The following is a 16,810-nucleotide window of genomic DNA, read 5'->3' on the forward strand; positions in this document are numbered from 1 at the left end:
CTATGTAGACACTTCAAAACTGAGACGCAGGCCAGTCGAGAGTAGTGCATGAGAGATCTAAAAGGAAAGATTAAGAGAGGGAGGGGAAGGAGGGAGGGAGGGAGGGAAGTGAAGCAGGAGATGAAAAAAGAGAGAGGAGGGAGGAGGGAAAATAGGATGGAGGGAGAGAGAGAATAAGAGGAGAGGGAGAGAGAAGGGAGAGAGAGGAGGAGGGAGAGGAGGAGGGAGAGGAGGAGGGAGAGGAGGAGGGAGAGGAGGAGGGAGAGGAGGAGGGAGGGAGGCAGGGAGGGAGGGAGGCTGACTTGTTTTCAGGATCAAGTTTTCGCTTCAGCGTTGCAGTGACCTTCTTTACAGCAAGCTCGTTCGGCGCCTTCGAATCGTCTCAGTAGATGGAGCAGGAGGAGCAGGAGAAATAGGGAGGGAGAGAAGGAGGGAGGGGAGAGCAGGAGCAGGAGCAGGAGCAGGAGCAGGAGCAGGAGCAGGAGCAGGAGCAGGAGCAGGAGCAGCAACAGCAGGGTGCGATGGAGGGGAGGGGGGGGAGGGGGAGGGGGAGGGAGGGGCGGGCGGTCACCAGGCCAGCGTTTAGGAGATGACAGAGAATGAAACACGCCTTGGCAGGTATCATATCCTGTGACAAGTCACATCAAACAATGGAAGAATGTTTCAACTCTCCGGCCCTCCTTCGCTGTTTTCCTTCTTCCCCCTTCTCTTCTACTAGTGTTCCTCCTCCTCTATTCTCTCTTTGACGCTCGACTCCCGCACTACTTTTCCCTGCCCTCCTCCATGCCCTCCCCTCCCACTTCCTCTACTCTCCTTCCCCCTCTTCCCCCATCCTTGGTCCTCTTTGTCCATCTCCTCTCCTCCTTCTCCTCCTTCTCCTTCTCCTTCTCCTCCTCCTCCTCCTCCTCCTCCTCCTCCTCCTCCTCCTCCTCGTCCTCCGGATCTTCACGTCTCCCGCCTCACCGCCAGCAGACCTCATCCCCCGCTCCCCGCCCATTTTTCTGGCCTCCCGATATGCTTCTAGCAAGGCCACGAGACCTCTCGAGCACGTTGGACATGACGATGTATGGTTGGAATTTGGTGTGGAGGAAGCAGCTGAAAGCAAATCGCAAGTCTCCTCCACCTATGACCTAGCAGTATCAGGACACAAGTAGAGGACGTCCAGATTCTTACTCGCAGCATGTCGTCCAGCACGATGAGAACGTAGAAGACTGCCTTCTGCTCGACGATGTTCCTGCCTATCCCGTCAACAGAAAGGAAGAGGGGGGAAGGGAGGCAGGAGAAAGAAGGTGCAGGAGGATAAGGAGGAGGAGAAGCAACAGGAGCAGGAGAAAAGAGGAGGAAGAAACGGAGGAGGAGGAGGAGGAGGAGCAGCAGCAGCAGCAGCAGCAGATAGCAGAAACAGGAGCAGGAGGAGCAGGGAGATAAGATAGCAGGAGCAACAGCAGAAGGAGCATCACTTCAACACGCCGAGAGCTGCTTCGCTGAACGCCTGCGGGTCCTGACTGGCAAAAGCTGCCTGAAGAGGTCGGATCAGCTTGGTTGCTCCTCCACCCCCTCAGCTTGCCTGGGTATGTAGTGGCTCCCGCCCGAACCGCGTCAAGAGAAGGCTGCTTCTGAAAGAGAAGTCAGAACGCATGCAAGAGCATATGATTATGATGAGGAGGAGGCGGAGGAGGAGGAGGCGGCTAAGGAGGAGGAGGAGGCGGAGTTCAAGAAGGAGGAGGACCAGGAAGAGGAGCAGGAGGAAGAGGAGGAGGAGGAGTACTTCTCTGTGAGTAGCTTGTTCTGAAAGTAGGTCGACCAGTTGATAAACTGCTCGCGCGGTCAGCCAGCATTCCAACACGGGGTCGCCGCACACCTGGTGGTTGGGCAGGTCCTTGTAGTTCCTGCAGATGCTCGTTAGCGCGGCAGAGATCGCCATGAGCATGCTCGAACCTCTTGTCCCTGAGCTTGAGAGACCTCCAGTCCACCTGCAAGGAGCGTCAGGGCAGCCAACGGTCAGAGCAGTAGGGGACTTGTAATGCGGAGTAGACATCATCGTGTATTGTACTTCCGTTCTCCTGTAACACAGTCACTTCCATGCCCTTCACTTTGCTTTCACTCGGCGGATGCTGTATTTGTTGTTCATGTAGCATTCAGCCTCACCTGTGGTTGTTCGCTGGCCTTTGGCGGGTCGTGTGAGATGTCTGATTCGACTGAGAGGAGGCAGTTTACAAAACTTACAACGAGGACTTTTCGGTGATGGTTGTGCGCAAAGAGTTTGTTGATGTTGTCATGAGGCAAGATATTGTAATACATCAATCGATGAGGAGTCTAACTGATTATTGCAATCCACGTTTGAACGAGCTGTTGAAAACCTCTTCACACTGTTTGATATAATTTCTACTCAACCTTCGCCCTCCTCCTCCTCGTTCTTTCGAGCTGTCCCTTCCTCTCCCTCACTGTCAACCTGTTCATGTATCCTCTAGCTTCATCCTCTGCCATCTGCCATCCTCTGCCCACTCCCTCCATCCCTCCTCTCCTCTCGCGCGCTTACCTTTGGTATGCGCCATGATAATAATTGCCGAGGGTCTGATCGGCATCTAAATATTGATTCTAATTTTAGTACCACACTGAAATACACCGGTACTTTCCACTGATAAAATACCCCCTCTTTAACCAAGGAAATAATTGAAAACACTCCTTTTCAGCAACTTCCCTGGATTTTTTTTGTTTTACATGGTACGAGCGACTACGACCAATGACCACCCCACCCCCATATGTAAGGCCTTCAGATGACCTCTTGGTCACCCCCCTTTTACCCAATATATCATAGGGGAAAGTACGGGGTATACCATGGCCGTACCCCGTACTCCATTGCAACAGGTTTCAGTTAACATCTGCCGAGGAGGCAACTTTCAAGTTGAAGGCTAGGCCCTCACTGAGTCAGTTGAGTCCCGCCCGCCGTGTCCGGTCCGATCAGTCGGACGCGGCCGGGCCGCAAGTCCCGGACCGGACCGTACGGTACGGTACGGTACTGCCACGGTCCGGGACCGGTGCCGCCGCACTGCCCGGCCGCCGCCGCCGCCCGGCCACGGCGAGCAGTGGTGACTGCCAGAGCACGGTGAGGCTCGGGGGCCCCAGCCCGGCTCTGCAGTACGGGCACTGCGGCCGGCCCTCAGGGGCGGCCTAGGAAGTGAGTGACTGAGGGCCGCGGGCCGGGGCTTTCCGGCCGCATTTCCGAAGTCGGGCCGCCGCGGCTGCCACGGTGCACCGTGGCTGCGCGGCCGCCGCAACCGTTTACTGAGACGGTTACTCCGAGGCTGTGACAGCGGGGTTAATTGGTCACCAACTTCAAGTTTGAATCGCCGGAGTCGGTAAATGCCGCCCGGGCCTCACTGAGCCGCGGAGTAACTTACCGTACCGGGCTGCCCGGCCGCCTGGGCCCGGCCCGGCCGGGCCCAGGCGGCCGGCGGGCCGGGCGGCGGCCGGGCGGACCCACTGGCCTGCAGACTGCACTGTAGGTGACCGGGTAAATAAAAAAAACAATTTTTGAGACTAAAATTGCTCCCTTGCGAATGCAGCGGGGCACCTGGCAAGCTCCTACTCAAGACATGGCGAGGTGTGCTAGGAGGGGAGTGTTGATGCAGAGAAGAGAAGGACGAAGACAAGATGAAGATACGATGAGAAGGAGAGGAGGAGGACTTGACGACTACGTCAGGAGGAGGGGGAGGAGGAGGAATAGTTTGAGGTGTGATGCTGGCCGGGGGATGTTGGAAGAGGACAGAAGAAGAAGGAACTAGATTCGTGTTCGATGTGTAAGAATGGGCTTCAGAGTGTTGATGGAATCGCAAACACTTCAACGGCCTCTTATTGTTACGATCTTACTGTATGCTTCTCTCAGCAGACGTTGGGGGGCTGGTAGCTACATCGAGCAGAAGGTTCTACTGACGAAGATGTGATGTGATTCATCCGAGGGCACCCCTTGAGCTATGGACATTGAATCTCCACCAGAGGACAACTCTGATGCCCCTCAAGACCCGATGAGATCGCTGGATGCCGAGCTTAGAGAACACTTCAAGTTGTTGTACATGCTCGAGCCTGGTGATCATCTCAACTCCAAGCTTGGTCTGCAAGACCTGTACAGGACGAGCCTCCTGACTGCTGTTTTCTGCCGTGAACCTCTCACTGCGTTGTATACACACTCTGCGTTTCAAATGATTTCTGTCATTGCCGGAAGCTACCTCGTCATCCGAGCGTACCTGCGATCCTCGCAGTACCGCGATGATCAACATCGGATGGTGAAGGTCGACACGGTCTTGATCCAGACTCCTTACCAGAGGAACCCAACATGGATCGACTTCAGCTTGGCAAGCTGTGCCTGGGAGGAGAACCTGCATCTCGTACTTGAGCTCGTACAGGGATTCGCAATCATCTTGTCCTCATTGTTCGCTCACTTCTGCATTACAAGAGCGCCGAGAAAGGTGAATGATGGAAACTCTACTCCTCCCTCTCCTTTCTGCTATTCCTCCTCCCTTCTCTCCCCCCCCCCCCCCCCGGCCTCCCTCTTCGTTCTCCTCTTACTCAATCCTCTCCTCCTGCGCCGCTCCTCCTCCTCCTCCTCCTCCTCCTCCTTTCATTTGTGTTCCCTTGACACCATGTTTGTTTTAGATCTTCGCGTTGGCTGGTTTGATTGTTGGACTTGGAAATCTGGTCCTATTCATCGGGTCCGACGGAAGTTCTGCATACGTGGTGGCATACGAGTGCTTGACGACATTCTTTGTGGTGAGTGAAACTTTGTTTGAGCTTCAGATGACTTCTAACCCAATGATGCAGTCCATCTTTGTATTTCCTTGTCCCATTCTCTTCATGGAAACTTTTGTGCTTGAGCTGATAGCGGCATCACTAAGTATCAGGATGATTGCTGATGGTGTGAACAAGTCTATCAAAGTAGAAGTGCTGGTTGCCTTCGTCTTGTTCAGCCTGGCGTTGCTCCTGAAGGTTGCCCAGAAAGCCAAGGCATCACAAGCAATGAAAGAAGACGCTGTCAAGTTTGACTCTGCATGGAGAGCGATGATGGAGACGTCAGCATCGCAATCTTTCCTTGAAGACACTGACAGGATCTTGAAAGACTTCTTCGCGCTGTACCCGACCAAGTCGCTTCCCAACTGCAAGCATACCTTCATGATGCCAGAGTCTCTGGTGAAAGAGCCCTCGGCGGGCAAAGTGAGCCAGGCGACCTCGAGGAGCTCTAGAGTGCTTCCGATGGACAGCATGATCTCCCTGCCTATCAGCACCTTCACAGACTCTACTCCCTCCTTCCCTGTCCTCAACTTGGATCAACTTTACGCGAGGTCAGTCGTTGTGCTGCCGATGTTCTTGCGCAAAGTCGTGGCAGTAGGGAGAGATTGGAGAGGACACTGTTGCTACCAGCTTCCGGGGACGAGTGAGAAGCAGTACATGTTGTACAAGGACTTGGAATCGTCTCCTGAGGTGCTTCGAAGTGTTTACTTGTCGAGCATCAAGAACGTCCAACGGTCGGTGAAGAAGACCTTGACTTTCCTGCATGGCGACGTGTCGCAGTTGACCGACATTGTGAGACAGAGCATCCTCTTCGACAACTTGCAAGATCTCAATGGAGCTCTACAGCAACTCATCGACGACGGCGAGATTGAGGTCGTCTTCATCAGAAACCGACTGAGCGGCGGCGGCGGCCAGCGGGATATTACAATCAACATCTGCTTCACCCACGACTTGGCGGTCAGGACCAACCTGCTGGGCCACGTCTGTGAACTTCGCCTCGGCCTCAAAGAGATCCACTCCAACATATCCCCAGCAGACCACGAGCTGTTCCTCGAGAGGAAGCTAGTGCTGCAGACGCGCAGGATAGAGCGAGGGAGGGGGAACAGCTCGCTGGTGATGATGCGGCAGGGGAGAAAGTTGCTGCTCGCTTTCTCCTCCTTCCTTCGGATGAAGATGCGCAACGAGAGCTCAGGCGCAGACGCCGTGGCACCGGGCCAGCTCCTCATGACAGTCAAGGGGATGATGCCGGGGGGGCTGCTGGACTTTATGATCCACTCGGCGGAGGCCGGGGTGGAGGAGGCGGAGACTGCGAGTGTTATGTTTTCATCCCGCCCAGTGACCAATGTGATTCGAAAGCGTCTGTTTCAGATGATCCTTGTGGTGCTTGGGGTTGCGATGATAGCGAGTTGGATGCTCAACGACAGCATTCCCATCAGGATGCTCTGGAGGGATCGGCAATACGATGTCTTCCACGCTCGTATCACTGTGTTGCAAGTCAGGTCTCCCGATGCTGAGACAGCGTCCTTGGGTAGAGTGAGTTTCTTCAAGGACTGTCAACGGTTCACTCCAACCTTGGTGGCGTCAAATGGAACTCGATTCTTCTTCACCTTCAGCAGCCAAGTGGTTGTGAATGGATGGGAGTTCTACACAGATTCAGCAGAATCCTCCTTCGATCATGATCCGATGTCTCTGGAGATGCACGTGAGCGATCAGATCGTGAAGCTAGATCCGACTGATCTCACTGAATCTCAGTGGAGGTTGATTACCAAGTTCGATTGTGCTCTCAGTGCCAAGACCGAGCTCTGCCGATCTTCGGTCGCCAACGTCACTGCAACGCGGGGTCAACGGTACTACTTCGATCTGAGGGACTCATGGCAGACGGTAGGGGAGATAATCAACATGGGGCTACGACTCTTGGCAACCTTCGGAACTGCTGCGCTGGCTAGCATGGGCTTCATCTTTCTGGGAAAGACAACCTTGGCAAGCTCCTTCCATGGAGCAGGAGTCATAGACATAGTAATCGCTGCCTTCACTCCCCTTGACGCACTCGGCTTCCTTCAGTCGATCCTCTGGGGGCTCTTGGAGCTGGTCTACGGGCTGATCGTACAGTTCAGGGAGGAGCATACTATCTCCTTCATGCCCGTGTACTGCCTGTGCGGGTCCGCCATGAACCTGCTGATGACAAACTTGAGGCAAGCTCGCTTCAGCCTCACCCCCAACACCCTCAGGTTGGACTTGACCTTCCCCTTCTACGCCTGGGCCCTCTTCTACCTCTGGCGCCAGTACCTTCTCTTCAAGTCCTTCAGCAAGATCCGGGCAGACCTCGCACAGTACCAGCAGCTCTGGCAGCAGCTGGAGAGAGACGCTGCCGCCTTAGCTGAGCTCGGCGACTCGCTCGCCAAGATTGACCTGCAGCCTCCAGCAGCTCAATGCCTCTCTCGCGCCTCCGCTGCCGCAACTTTGCCCAGCACGCCGATAGGGCTTGAGAGCAGCAACAAGAGTAGAGAGGAGAGGACAAGCCTGATGCGACGAATATCGGGAAGAGCAGGGATGATGTCGCGAGCACAGGCCATCCCTCGGCAGCTGAGAGTGGGCTCGCTCGAGCAGCTGTACGCTCAAGCTCTCGTCATCCTGCCCGCCTTCTTCGACAAGATCAAGGAGCTCGGGTCGAGATGCGACTGCCTGTTTCTGCTGGAGGAGGAGGCGGAGGGAGGGCCGCGCTACGTGTCTTGGGCTGAGACCGAGGAGGATCCCTTGCTGAAGTCGCTCATCCGACGACCAGCCCTCAAGGCCGCCACCCGATCCATCGCCAAGGTCCTTCGATCGTACAAGGGCGACGCGTCGCGGCTGACCGACATCGTGCGGTATGCTCTCGTGTTCGAGGACCTGGGAAAGCTCAGGAGGGCTGTGGAGGTGGCGAGGGAGGACCCGGAGATTCTGATTGCTAGGATGAAGAACCGGTTTGACCCCTCCTACAACTCGATGAAGACAGGTGGGTATCGCGACATCTGCTTGAACATTCGCATCAGCAACGACTACACGCGCAGGAACTTGGTCGACTCACACATCTGCGAGCTGCAGCTGGTGCTCAAGAGCTTCATGGAGCTGAGAACTGACAAGGGACACAAGAACTACCGCGTGTTCCGCGACCAGCGATGCGAGTAGATGAAGTCATCCTGCTGAGATAGCTCCTTCTCTGTACAGTATAATGAATAACTTGATAGCTTTTTACTCTGTGCTGCACTACGGTAGCTAACCATTCTTTCAGTCACGGTGCTCACTTGGGCCCCTGCAGACTCTAAGGTGCAAAACCGTACCTGTCGGGAAGAGACTGGCACAGTCATACTAGTAGCCTGTCACTGTCTACCCTGACTCAAAGTTTCAAGTGACTGTGAGGGTTTTGTTTTGACTCACTGTCACAGTGACTCAGCCACGGTCACTGACTGGCAGTGTATTGAAACTTGGTCCAGTGGACGTGACTCAGTCGGACCGTGACGACCGTCACCGCCGCGCACGGACGGTTCCGGGCGGCCGAGTACCGTCGTGCGGCCCTCGCCGCCCTCCGACGGGGGCCCGCCCCTCGGGCCCGGAGTCCGGCGGGCCGGCGGCCGCCCGGGCCGCCCCCCGCGCCGGCCGGCCGCGGCGTCGGACTCCCGGAGGTCCCGCGACGCGGGGGCCCGGCGGAAGTTACTGTGACGGGGCCGACCGTAGGCCCCCCCGGCCCGGCCGCCGCCGCGGGGCGCCCTGTGCCAGGCCGCTCAGCGGCGGCGGGAGTCACGGTGCCACGGTGGGCCCGGGCGCCCGAGTCGAGTCCGAGTCCGTCGGAGGCGGCTCGCGGAGTCGGGTCACCGGGTCACTGAGATCATGCCGGGCCGGCGGCGGCCGGCCCCCGGTGCCATCATTGCCGGTCCGACCGGGTGACTCTGTGATCATCCGAGTCGGCACTACTAGAAGTTCATCAGTGTGCTGTCATACGTTAACTTTGTCAGTTAACTTATTAAGACGGTGGTGAAGTTTGACAGTCCGGGGCTGCCGCAGTGCCTCAGCCGATCAGTTAACCGGTCATTAGTACCGGTACTGCCAGTACCGGTACTAATGATTGACCGGGTCAATGGTCAAACCTGCTGCTGGAAGACGGTGGGGTGGGGTAGAGCCCGACCGCGTCCACTGGCCCCCAGCAGAGGGTCACGTGGTGCCGGAGAGGGGTGGGGTGGTACCCCGACCTTACGAGGGGCGGCTTGGCACGGTGGGTCCATGGGGTCAGACAGGGGGGTATAGGGGGCCGGGGGGGAGGTGTGATAGGGGTAGGCGATCAGGTGAACAAACCAGCATGAGAGCTGTGGCAATGGCAGGAAGAGTTGAAGCCCCAGCGCTGATCACGCTGCTTGTGATCGGGGGATGGACAATGCAGACACATTGCGCAGATTACTTCATCTGCGGGGGCTGCTCCTTCACTGTATCAGATGAAGGTCTGCTTCAAAGGACGGGAAGCTGCTCGTTGGGTGCCGCTGGGGCTAACTGTATGTTGATGTATGCTGGGATTGTTGACATTGAAGAAGGAACTTTCGATGGACTTCATGACATGACTTATCTGGACCTTTCACAGAACCAGCTGACAAACATTCCAGGAGGATTGTTCGATGGTCTGAGTGGTCTACAATATCTTTCGCTCTCCTACAATCAGTTGTCAAGCATAGCACCGGATGCATTTTCAAACTGCACTCAGCTGTCTTATGTCGACGTTAGTTTCAATCAGCTGACGTGTTATTATGCTTCTTGGCCACTAGAAATTATGTCATTAGATACGATTGCAGCAGGAAAGTTGTGCCAGAATATGACCACCAACCTGACCGGGAATGTGACCACCAACCTGATCGCATGCTATCCGCATATCAGTGTTGAGTTGGATTCGGCAAACCTCCCATCGGACATGGCAGGGCAATACTGTGAGGCCTTTGACTGCAAAAGGGATGAAGGAGGTTCCTGGTTTGGCGGAGTTGATTACGCGCACTGCTTTCGCAAGAACGACGACAAAACCTGGAAAATATGGAACACGGGGTGTGGGTGGGAGATAGGACAGTATATCAGTGTTAATGCCCCGTCTCCTGGAATTTCATGGCAGCGGTATGCTCGTACCTACAGCGGATACTGCCACCCAATCCCCCCCTCACAGCTAGACATTCGTGCTCTTGTCAACACTTCGACCTTTTACGACTCACTCGGAAATATGCTTGTTGGCGTTCACTCAGTCCTGGTGTTATCCCCTCACAATTCCAGCGCTGATGCCGTCAGTGCTGTGGAGGACACAACTGATACCTTCAACGCGTCCAGTGCTGTCAATTCCAGCTCTGCAGACAGTTCCCCGCTCCCGTTGGTCGATACTGCTTTGCTATCCTTCCCGGAGTGTGTTGAGCGAAGGGACTGGGGAGCGATGCTGGAGCTGATGAACAACGGAACAGCGGCAACGGGAGGGCTGGGGCTGTTGATGGAGCCTCCTCTGGAATCCTGGATTTGCATCCAAGAGCACCCTTGCCTCCAGAGGGTCGCTGACGCCCAGCCAAGCGATATGATGTGCTTCGTGTACCACGAGGTCGATCGAGTCTTCCTGCCATGGTGAGGACCTATCAATGGCCGTTGGCTTCCGACTGAGACTCGCAGCGCTGACTGTTTCCTCTGCAGGAGCATCAATTCTCTTCTGAAGCTCGTGATGCCTTGAAGCCGCCGGCCACTTGCTAAGGCTGCCACTGTCCGGACCAGCTGCAGCCTGAGAGCCTCTTCGACGGCAGCCCGCCTCGGTGGTGTTGGTCTGGCACTGAGACGGACTCTGAGTAGGCTGATTCAACTTGCGCCTGATCGCCGACTCCGGCGAGCCGTCGTCGGGTGTCTGTCACGGAACATCGCGGGGATCTGATGCGGCATACCTTTTAACCGTAACTTTGAATGGTTCAACTAGCGGCATCATTTGGCCCCCAGTAACTTGCGTTGAGTCACAAGTTCAAGCAACCGCCCCGCACTGGCCCGCGGCCGGGAGTGGCCGCGCCCTGACTCGGACCGTCCGGGCCGGGGGGGCGGCGCGGGCCGCCCGGCCGGGCCCGGCCCCCGGCCGGCCCCCGCCTCAGCGGCACTGCGGCACAGCCTCACGGTGTCCGGCCGGCGACTGGCACTGGGCCCGAACTGCCCCAGACCCGGTGACCCGAACCGGCCCCCGGGCCTGCGAACCGGCACCGTGACCGCGGCCCGCTCGCGCGGGGATGAGGGGATTAATGCTTCGGGGCAATGGTGGGATGAGGGCCTGGGAATTGGAATTGAGTAATAGTTGTGGTACTCTGACGTGGAACTCCAGCCGCTGCAGCCGCCGCATGCGCGCAATGGGCGATGGCAGGAGGGAGGAGGAGGGAGAGGCGTCGAACATGGCACTCCCCCTCCTCCTCCTCCTCTTCCTTCACATTGTTCGTCATAGCGTGATCGTGAAGTGAAGAACGAGGAGAGGGGATCTAAGGATAACTCGGCTGTGAATCCTCCAAACTTTTTCAGAGATTTTTGCTGAGGATGTAAACACTTGGAGGTTCTGTGGGACGAGAATCAACCATAATGAGTTATTATGCTCTTTGCAATTTGTCAAAGCCTTTGTTTGTGAAGCTCACCTGTGTCTGATTCCTTGATTGATATCCCTTTCCTCTGCCGTTGCTTCACGACCTGATCGGCATTGCTAGTTTGCTGAGTCTTTTTTCGTCTAGCGGCGATCCTCATGAGCTAGGATCGAGAACAGCTTGATTTGTCTTACAATGTTCCACTTCTGCCTTCTCTCCTTCTTCTGTGTTCACTCATGAACCAGCCCTTGTACCTCACTCTCCCTCTCCCCGCTCAGCTTTAGGCGTTTTTCTTCCTACTGTGCCTTTCCTCTCCATTTCTGACTTGCGCGTCTTTCTCAGGCGATGCAGCCACCGCCGCAGGGTAGCTTGAATTGGCAACAGCAGCCTCCCAGCCAGGGTCAGTCTTATCCACAAGGAGGAATGCCTCCCCCTCCCTCGCAGGGCATGCCTCCTCCTCAAGGCTACCCTGGTGGCAACCAGCCGGCTCCTCCTACAACCTACCAGCAGTCAGCACCCGGGGGAATGCCCCCACCCCAGCAGCCTGCCGGGCAAACCAGTGCCCCCCCGATGTACAACCCGATGACGACTGGCTCTTCACGTCAGTATCCTCAACCCATGCCTGGCCCGAGCCCAGCTCAAGGAACGGGGCACCCACCGCAACAGCAGCAGTTCCCTCCCCAGCAACAGCAGCAGCAGCAGTTCCCACCTCAAGCTGGTAGCCAGCCTCCAGCAGCTCCGCCTGCGGCACCCCAGTCTTCTTATCCCTCGCAATCCCCGTATCCTTCCTCTTCTCAAGCGCCTCCTCAGGCTGGGTTCCCTGGAGGACAACAAGGCGGGTATGGAGCTCCACCCTCGGCTCCTCCAGGGTTCCCTCCGATGCCGGCGGCAAGTCAAGGCCCTCCTTCCGGAGGTATGCCTCCTCCTCCTACGGGGGGTATGCCTCCTCCTACAGGAAGCATGGCTCCTCCTCCTACGGGAAGCATGGCTCCTCCTCCTACGGGAAGCATGGCTCCTCCTCCTACAGGAAGCATGGCTCCTCCTCCTACAGGAAGCATGGCTCCTCCTCCTACAGGAGGTATGCCCCCACCTATGGGAGGTATGCCTCCTCCTACAGGAGGTATGCCTCCTCCTACAGGAGGTATGGCTCCTCCTCCTATGGGAGGTATGGCTCCTCCTATGGGAGGTATGGCTCCTCCTACGGGAGGTATGGCTCCTCCTACGGGAGGTATGCCCCCACCCACGGGAAGCATGCCCCCACCTACTGGAGGCTATCCTACCGGAGGCTATCCTGGCAGCAGTGCTGTCCCTCAAGGTCCTTCACCGGACTCTTCCGCGGCGACTCATGCTGACTGAGTATCAGGCTTCGCAGACCCAGAAGGAGGCTCGTGGGACAGCCAAGGGTACGGAGCTCAGCCGAACCAGGGTGCTCAGGTCGGTGGACAGCTTTCCTCCTCTCCACCTCTCTTCTCTTCTCCTCTCCTCTCCTCTCCTCTCCTCTCCTCCTCTCCTCTCCTCTCCTCTCCTCCTTACCAAACTTGCCAGGCTCCTCAAGGAGGAACGAGGAACGCTATCCCAATGCCCCCAGGAGGGATGCCCGGTGGAATCCCACCAGGAGGAACAACAGGCCCGGGCGCTACCCCAGCACAGCCACAGGTGCAGTTCTTCAACCCAGCGGCCATCCCTTCGAAGAAAGCAGGGCCGGCCGGTAACCATCTTCCTTGACTCCTCTCCCGCTGAGGCAAGTGGCAGGTGCTGGAGCCCCAACGGAGCAGATGGCTGGCATGAGCATCGGCGGGCGCGGCCCAGCGCAAGCGTTCAACCTCGGGGAGATCCCGCAGTGCCCTCAGGATGGTGTCCGCACTGCTCAGTCGTACATCGAGGACCAAGTGGGACAGTCGAATCCGCGCTACATGCAGTGCTCCGTCGGAGGTGAGGAGAGCTGGCTGTGTTTCTGTCCTGACCTGTTGTCTCCGACCAGCCATCCCTGCATCCCAGGCGGTCGCCCAGAAGTTCTCGCTCCCGATGGCCGTCACCATCCACCCCCTCAACGACCCCCCTGTCGCCCCAGGCTACTCTGCCGTGCCCGTGGTAACCGCAGCTTCCTCCTCGTCTTGCCTGCACTTGTCTTGTCCTCTCGCTACTAGTCTTCCTGCCTTTCTCTTCCTCTTCCTTCCCACCTCTTTCAAGTTCTTACGCCCAAGTCTTGAAGGTGAACTTCGCAAATGCTGGGGTCGTTCGTTGCCGCCGATGCCGAACTTACATCAATCCGTTCGTGACGTGGCTGGACGCGGGAAGGAGGTGGCGGTGAGTAAACATCGCTTCCGAGGAATAGGAGGGGATGGGTGAGGGAAGGAGATTAGGGGAGGGGAAGGGTGGAGAAGGGAGAACAGGAGGAGAAAGGGTACGGACTGGGCGGTGGTTTGCAGGAGTTGGAGACGGCTTGTTGGGCAGATGAGGAGGGAAGAGGCAGCCAGCTAATGAGAGGACAGAGCGAGAGGAAAGAAAGGTCATGACGCAGATGCAGGTGCAACGTGTGTGGCCTGCTGAACGATGTGCCTGCGGACTACTACTGCAGCCTCGACTCATCAGGTGATGCAAAAGGCAGTGACTACCAGCGTCCCTGTTTGTTGTGCATGCGCTGCGCGGAGGGAACAAGAGGACGCTGGCCTTAGCTGAACGTTGATCCTCAGGCAAACGCCGAGACCATGCTGAGAGGCCTGAGCTCAACTTCGGGTCCGTGGAGTATGTCGCTCCTGCGGACTACATGGTACGTGTCTGTCGTATCGCTCCTTCCCTCCCATGCTAGCTCACTCGCTCGCTTGCTTTCTTGTAGTCGGCCTTATAATCCTGACCTCTTGACATACTTAGCTATCTCGAGTAGATCACCCCCCCCCCGCCCCCGCCCCTTATCATTCCCCTTTCACCTCCTTCCCAGCTCCTTTCCCAGCTCAGCTTTTTTTCCGTCTCGACAGGTTCGCCCTCCCCAGCCTCCCACTTACGTCTTCTGTATCGACGTATCTGCCCGGTAGCTCCTCAACCACAACGGAACTGACCTCCTTCCTTGCTCTTTCTTCCCTTCCTTTGTATTCTCCCTTCATCTTCTTCTTTCCCACTACTGCATCTTGACGTTCCCGCAACCCGCTAGTCTCCTTCTTGTCTTTCCTTTACCCTTCCTCCCTCTCTCCCTCCCTCCCTCTACCCTCCCTCCCTCCCTCTCCTCCTTCTCTTCCTCTTGTGACGAGCTCCTTTCTTTCTCTTGGCGCTCAGGTCTGTTCAATCTGGACTGCTCACAGAGGTTGCCAACACGATCCTCGCTAATCTCGACAAGCTTCCTGGAGGAAGCAGGACGCAGGTAAAGGATGAGGGCGGTGCAGGATTTAAGGGGGGAGGAGCATGAAGGAGTGAGGGAGTGAGGGAGTGAGGGAGTGAGGGAGTGAGGGAGTGAGGGAGTGAGGGAGTGAGGGAGTGAGGGAGTGAGGGAGTGAGGGAGTGAGGGAGTGAGGGAGAGCTTGGAGGGTGAAAGAGACCAATGCAGAATCAACGAAGTTAGAGGGATCAAGGAAAGAATGAGAGTAGGTGAAGGAGGAGGGAAGGTGGGAGGGGAGAGGAGGGAGGAGAGTGTGTGGTAATCGAACTCGGCAGATTGGGTTTGTCACGTTCGACTCGAGCTTTCACTTCTACTGCCTTAAGAGCTCCCTGCAAGAACCTCAGATGCTCTGCGTGGCTGGTCTGTCTCCTCCCCCTCCCCCTTCCTCCTCCCTACCTTCAAGGAGAATTCTTTGCGCTCTCTCCCAATTGTTCTCCCCACATCTCCCCTTCATCCGCGCCTACGTCCTCCCCTTCCCCCGTCTCCTTCCTCTTAACCCCCCCCCCCCCAATCCTGTGTCGCTGCCTTCATTTCTTCCTCTGATGTTTGTTTCAGACTTGGATGACCCCTTCCTCCCTCTTCCTTCTGAGTTGCTTGTCAACCTGGTGGACAGCAGGGAGCAGGTATATTTTACTCTCCTCCCTCCTCCTCCTTTTGGCTCCCCCCTTGGTTTTCTCTGTCCTCATCCCCTTCCTCTCCTCCTGCCTCAACCTCCTCCTTCACTTGGCACTCAAACCTCCCGCAGGTCGAGTCTCTCCTCCGCAAGCTCCCAAGCATGTTTAGCGCCACTGTCAACCCAGACTCTGCATTCTATCCTGCGTTGCAGGTGGGCAGGAGGACGAAGCGGAGGGAGAGAAGAAGAGAGGAAGAGGAGGAAGGATAGAAGAAGAGAGGAGGAAGAGGAGGAGGAAGGAGGACGAGGAACCAACTCCTACCTGCGACTGGCAGGACAGAGTGCAGACTCAAAGATGGTGAAGTATGGGTTGAGGCGACACAGAGGAAGATCGGATTTGGAGACTCCCTCCTCTCTCATCCCTGCTCGTCCTCACCTCTCCTGCAGCCCACCGTTCGTCCTCGGGAGGACACGAGCCTTCTTGGCAGCGAGCATGAGGCGAAGATTCTGAACCCAGCCAACGACGTGCTCAAGCCACCTGCGACATGGACAAGTCCTTCTCCTGCGACCTCATGCATGAAGAGCAGAACCTGACATGCTCCCACGTCTGCATCCAGGTGCTCCCCCCCCCCCTTCCCCCTCTTCCCTCCTTGCTCCTGCTCCCTCCTGCACCTCCTGCACCTCCTCCTGCTTCTCCTGCTCCTCCCTCCTCCTGCTCCTGCTCCTCTTCCTGATCCTGCTCTCGGTCCCTCTCTCGGTCCCGCACACTCTCTCGCTCGTGCTCCTTCACTTGCTTTCGATGCCGTCCCTCCCCTCTCTCTTCTCCTCTTCCCCTTCCTTGCTGATGACCTCTACCTTACAGAGTGCTCTTCTCTACACAACCTCGGACGGCGAGAGGAGGATACGCGTTCATAACCTCAACGTCCCCGTCACGCAGGTCAACCTCCTTCCTCCTCCTCCTGCGATCGTTTGCCTGACTCTTTCTCCTCCCCCCTGCTACTGCCCCTCCTACAACAGAACTTCGTGGACCTCTACAGCACCATCGATGTGCCCACTACCATGAACTCTCTCCTCAAGTCTGCGGTCGAGCAGGTTAGCCCCTAGGTGTTTGCAATGGAGTTGATACTGACTCCTCCTCCTCCTCCTCCTCCTCCTCCTCCTCCTCCTCCTCCTCCTCCTCCTCCTCTCATTTCCTCGCACCCTCCTCTTCCTCATCAGGCGCAGAACACCAAGCTGATTGATGCTCGAAGCAAGATTCAGAGCGCTTGCGTGCAGTCCCTCCGAGCTCATCGGTTGATGTGAGTCCTCCTGCTTGTACTGCTCCTCCTCTCCTCGTCCCCTTGTCTTGTTCTTGTGACCTCCCCTCCCCTCTCCTCCTCTTGCTCTTGCTCTTGCTCTTGCTCTTGCTCTTGCTCTTGCTCTTGCTCTTGCTCTTGCTCTTGCTCTTGCTCT

The 16,810-nt window shown here is 56.9% G+C and overlaps 4 protein-coding genes across 4 annotated transcripts in view; 3 read left to right on the plus strand and 1 right to left on the minus strand.

Moving 5' to 3' along the window:
* Positions 1 to 2,301, minus strand: part of GUITHDRAFT_149144 (hypothetical protein) — a gene marked incomplete at both ends in the record, with an annotated part of 3,419 nt that extends 1,118 nt beyond the window's left edge. Inside the window, 8 exons of the mRNA XM_005818608.1 lie at positions 344 to 370; positions 572 to 628; positions 975 to 1,095; positions 1,124 to 1,234; positions 1,461 to 1,519; positions 1,862 to 1,973; positions 2,149 to 2,198; positions 2,227 to 2,301. Of these exons, the coding sequence (XP_005818665.1) occupies positions 344 to 370; positions 572 to 628; positions 975 to 1,095; positions 1,124 to 1,234; positions 1,461 to 1,519; positions 1,862 to 1,973; positions 2,149 to 2,198; positions 2,227 to 2,301 (612 nt within the window). The remainder of the gene's footprint in view (positions 1 to 343; positions 371 to 571; positions 629 to 974; positions 1,096 to 1,123; positions 1,235 to 1,460; positions 1,520 to 1,861; positions 1,974 to 2,148; positions 2,199 to 2,226) is intronic.
* A 1,673-nt stretch (positions 2,302 to 3,974) lies between these two features.
* On the plus strand, positions 3,975 to 7,950 carry GUITHDRAFT_122126 (hypothetical protein; the record flags this gene model as incomplete). The annotated part of the gene is made up of 2 exons (XM_005818609.1): positions 3,975 to 4,466; positions 4,654 to 7,950. 2 exons carry the CDS (start codon positions 3,975 to 3,977, stop codon positions 7,948 to 7,950), a joined length of 3,789 nt encoding a protein of 1,262 aa, XP_005818666.1.
* Positions 7,951 to 9,115: 1,165 nt separating this feature from the next.
* Positions 9,116 to 10,501, plus strand: GUITHDRAFT_122127 (hypothetical protein; the record flags this gene model as incomplete). Its single annotated transcript, XM_005818610.1, has 2 exons — positions 9,116 to 10,398; positions 10,465 to 10,501. The coding sequence occupies 2 exons, from the start codon at positions 9,116 to 9,118 to the stop codon at positions 10,499 to 10,501; spliced, it is 1,320 nt and encodes a 439-aa protein (XP_005818667.1).
* A 1,444-nt stretch (positions 10,502 to 11,945) lies between these two features.
* Positions 11,946 to 16,660, plus strand: SEC24A (secretory protein Sec24A; the record flags this gene model as incomplete). The annotated part of the gene is given in 23 exon segments (XM_005818611.1): positions 11,946 to 12,093; positions 12,186 to 12,288; positions 12,332 to 12,474; positions 12,515 to 12,603; positions 12,620 to 12,690; positions 12,738 to 12,809; positions 12,921 to 13,083; positions 13,130 to 13,307; positions 13,357 to 13,466; positions 13,567 to 13,587; positions 13,636 to 13,682; positions 13,903 to 13,967; positions 14,069 to 14,145; positions 14,351 to 14,403; positions 14,646 to 14,730; positions 15,021 to 15,105; positions 15,301 to 15,368; positions 15,491 to 15,571; positions 15,806 to 15,883; positions 15,913 to 15,975; positions 16,221 to 16,295; positions 16,376 to 16,450; positions 16,577 to 16,660. 23 exon segments carry the CDS (start codon positions 11,946 to 11,948, stop codon positions 16,658 to 16,660), a joined length of 2,034 nt encoding a protein of 677 aa, XP_005818668.1.
* Positions 16,661 to 16,810: the final 150 nt, after the last annotated feature.

Source organism: Guillardia theta (genome assembly GCF_000315625.1).
Source record: "Guillardia theta CCMP2712 unplaced genomic scaffold GUITHscaffold_286, whole genome shotgun sequence".
NCBI lineage: Eukaryota > Cryptophyceae > Pyrenomonadales > Geminigeraceae > Guillardia > Guillardia theta.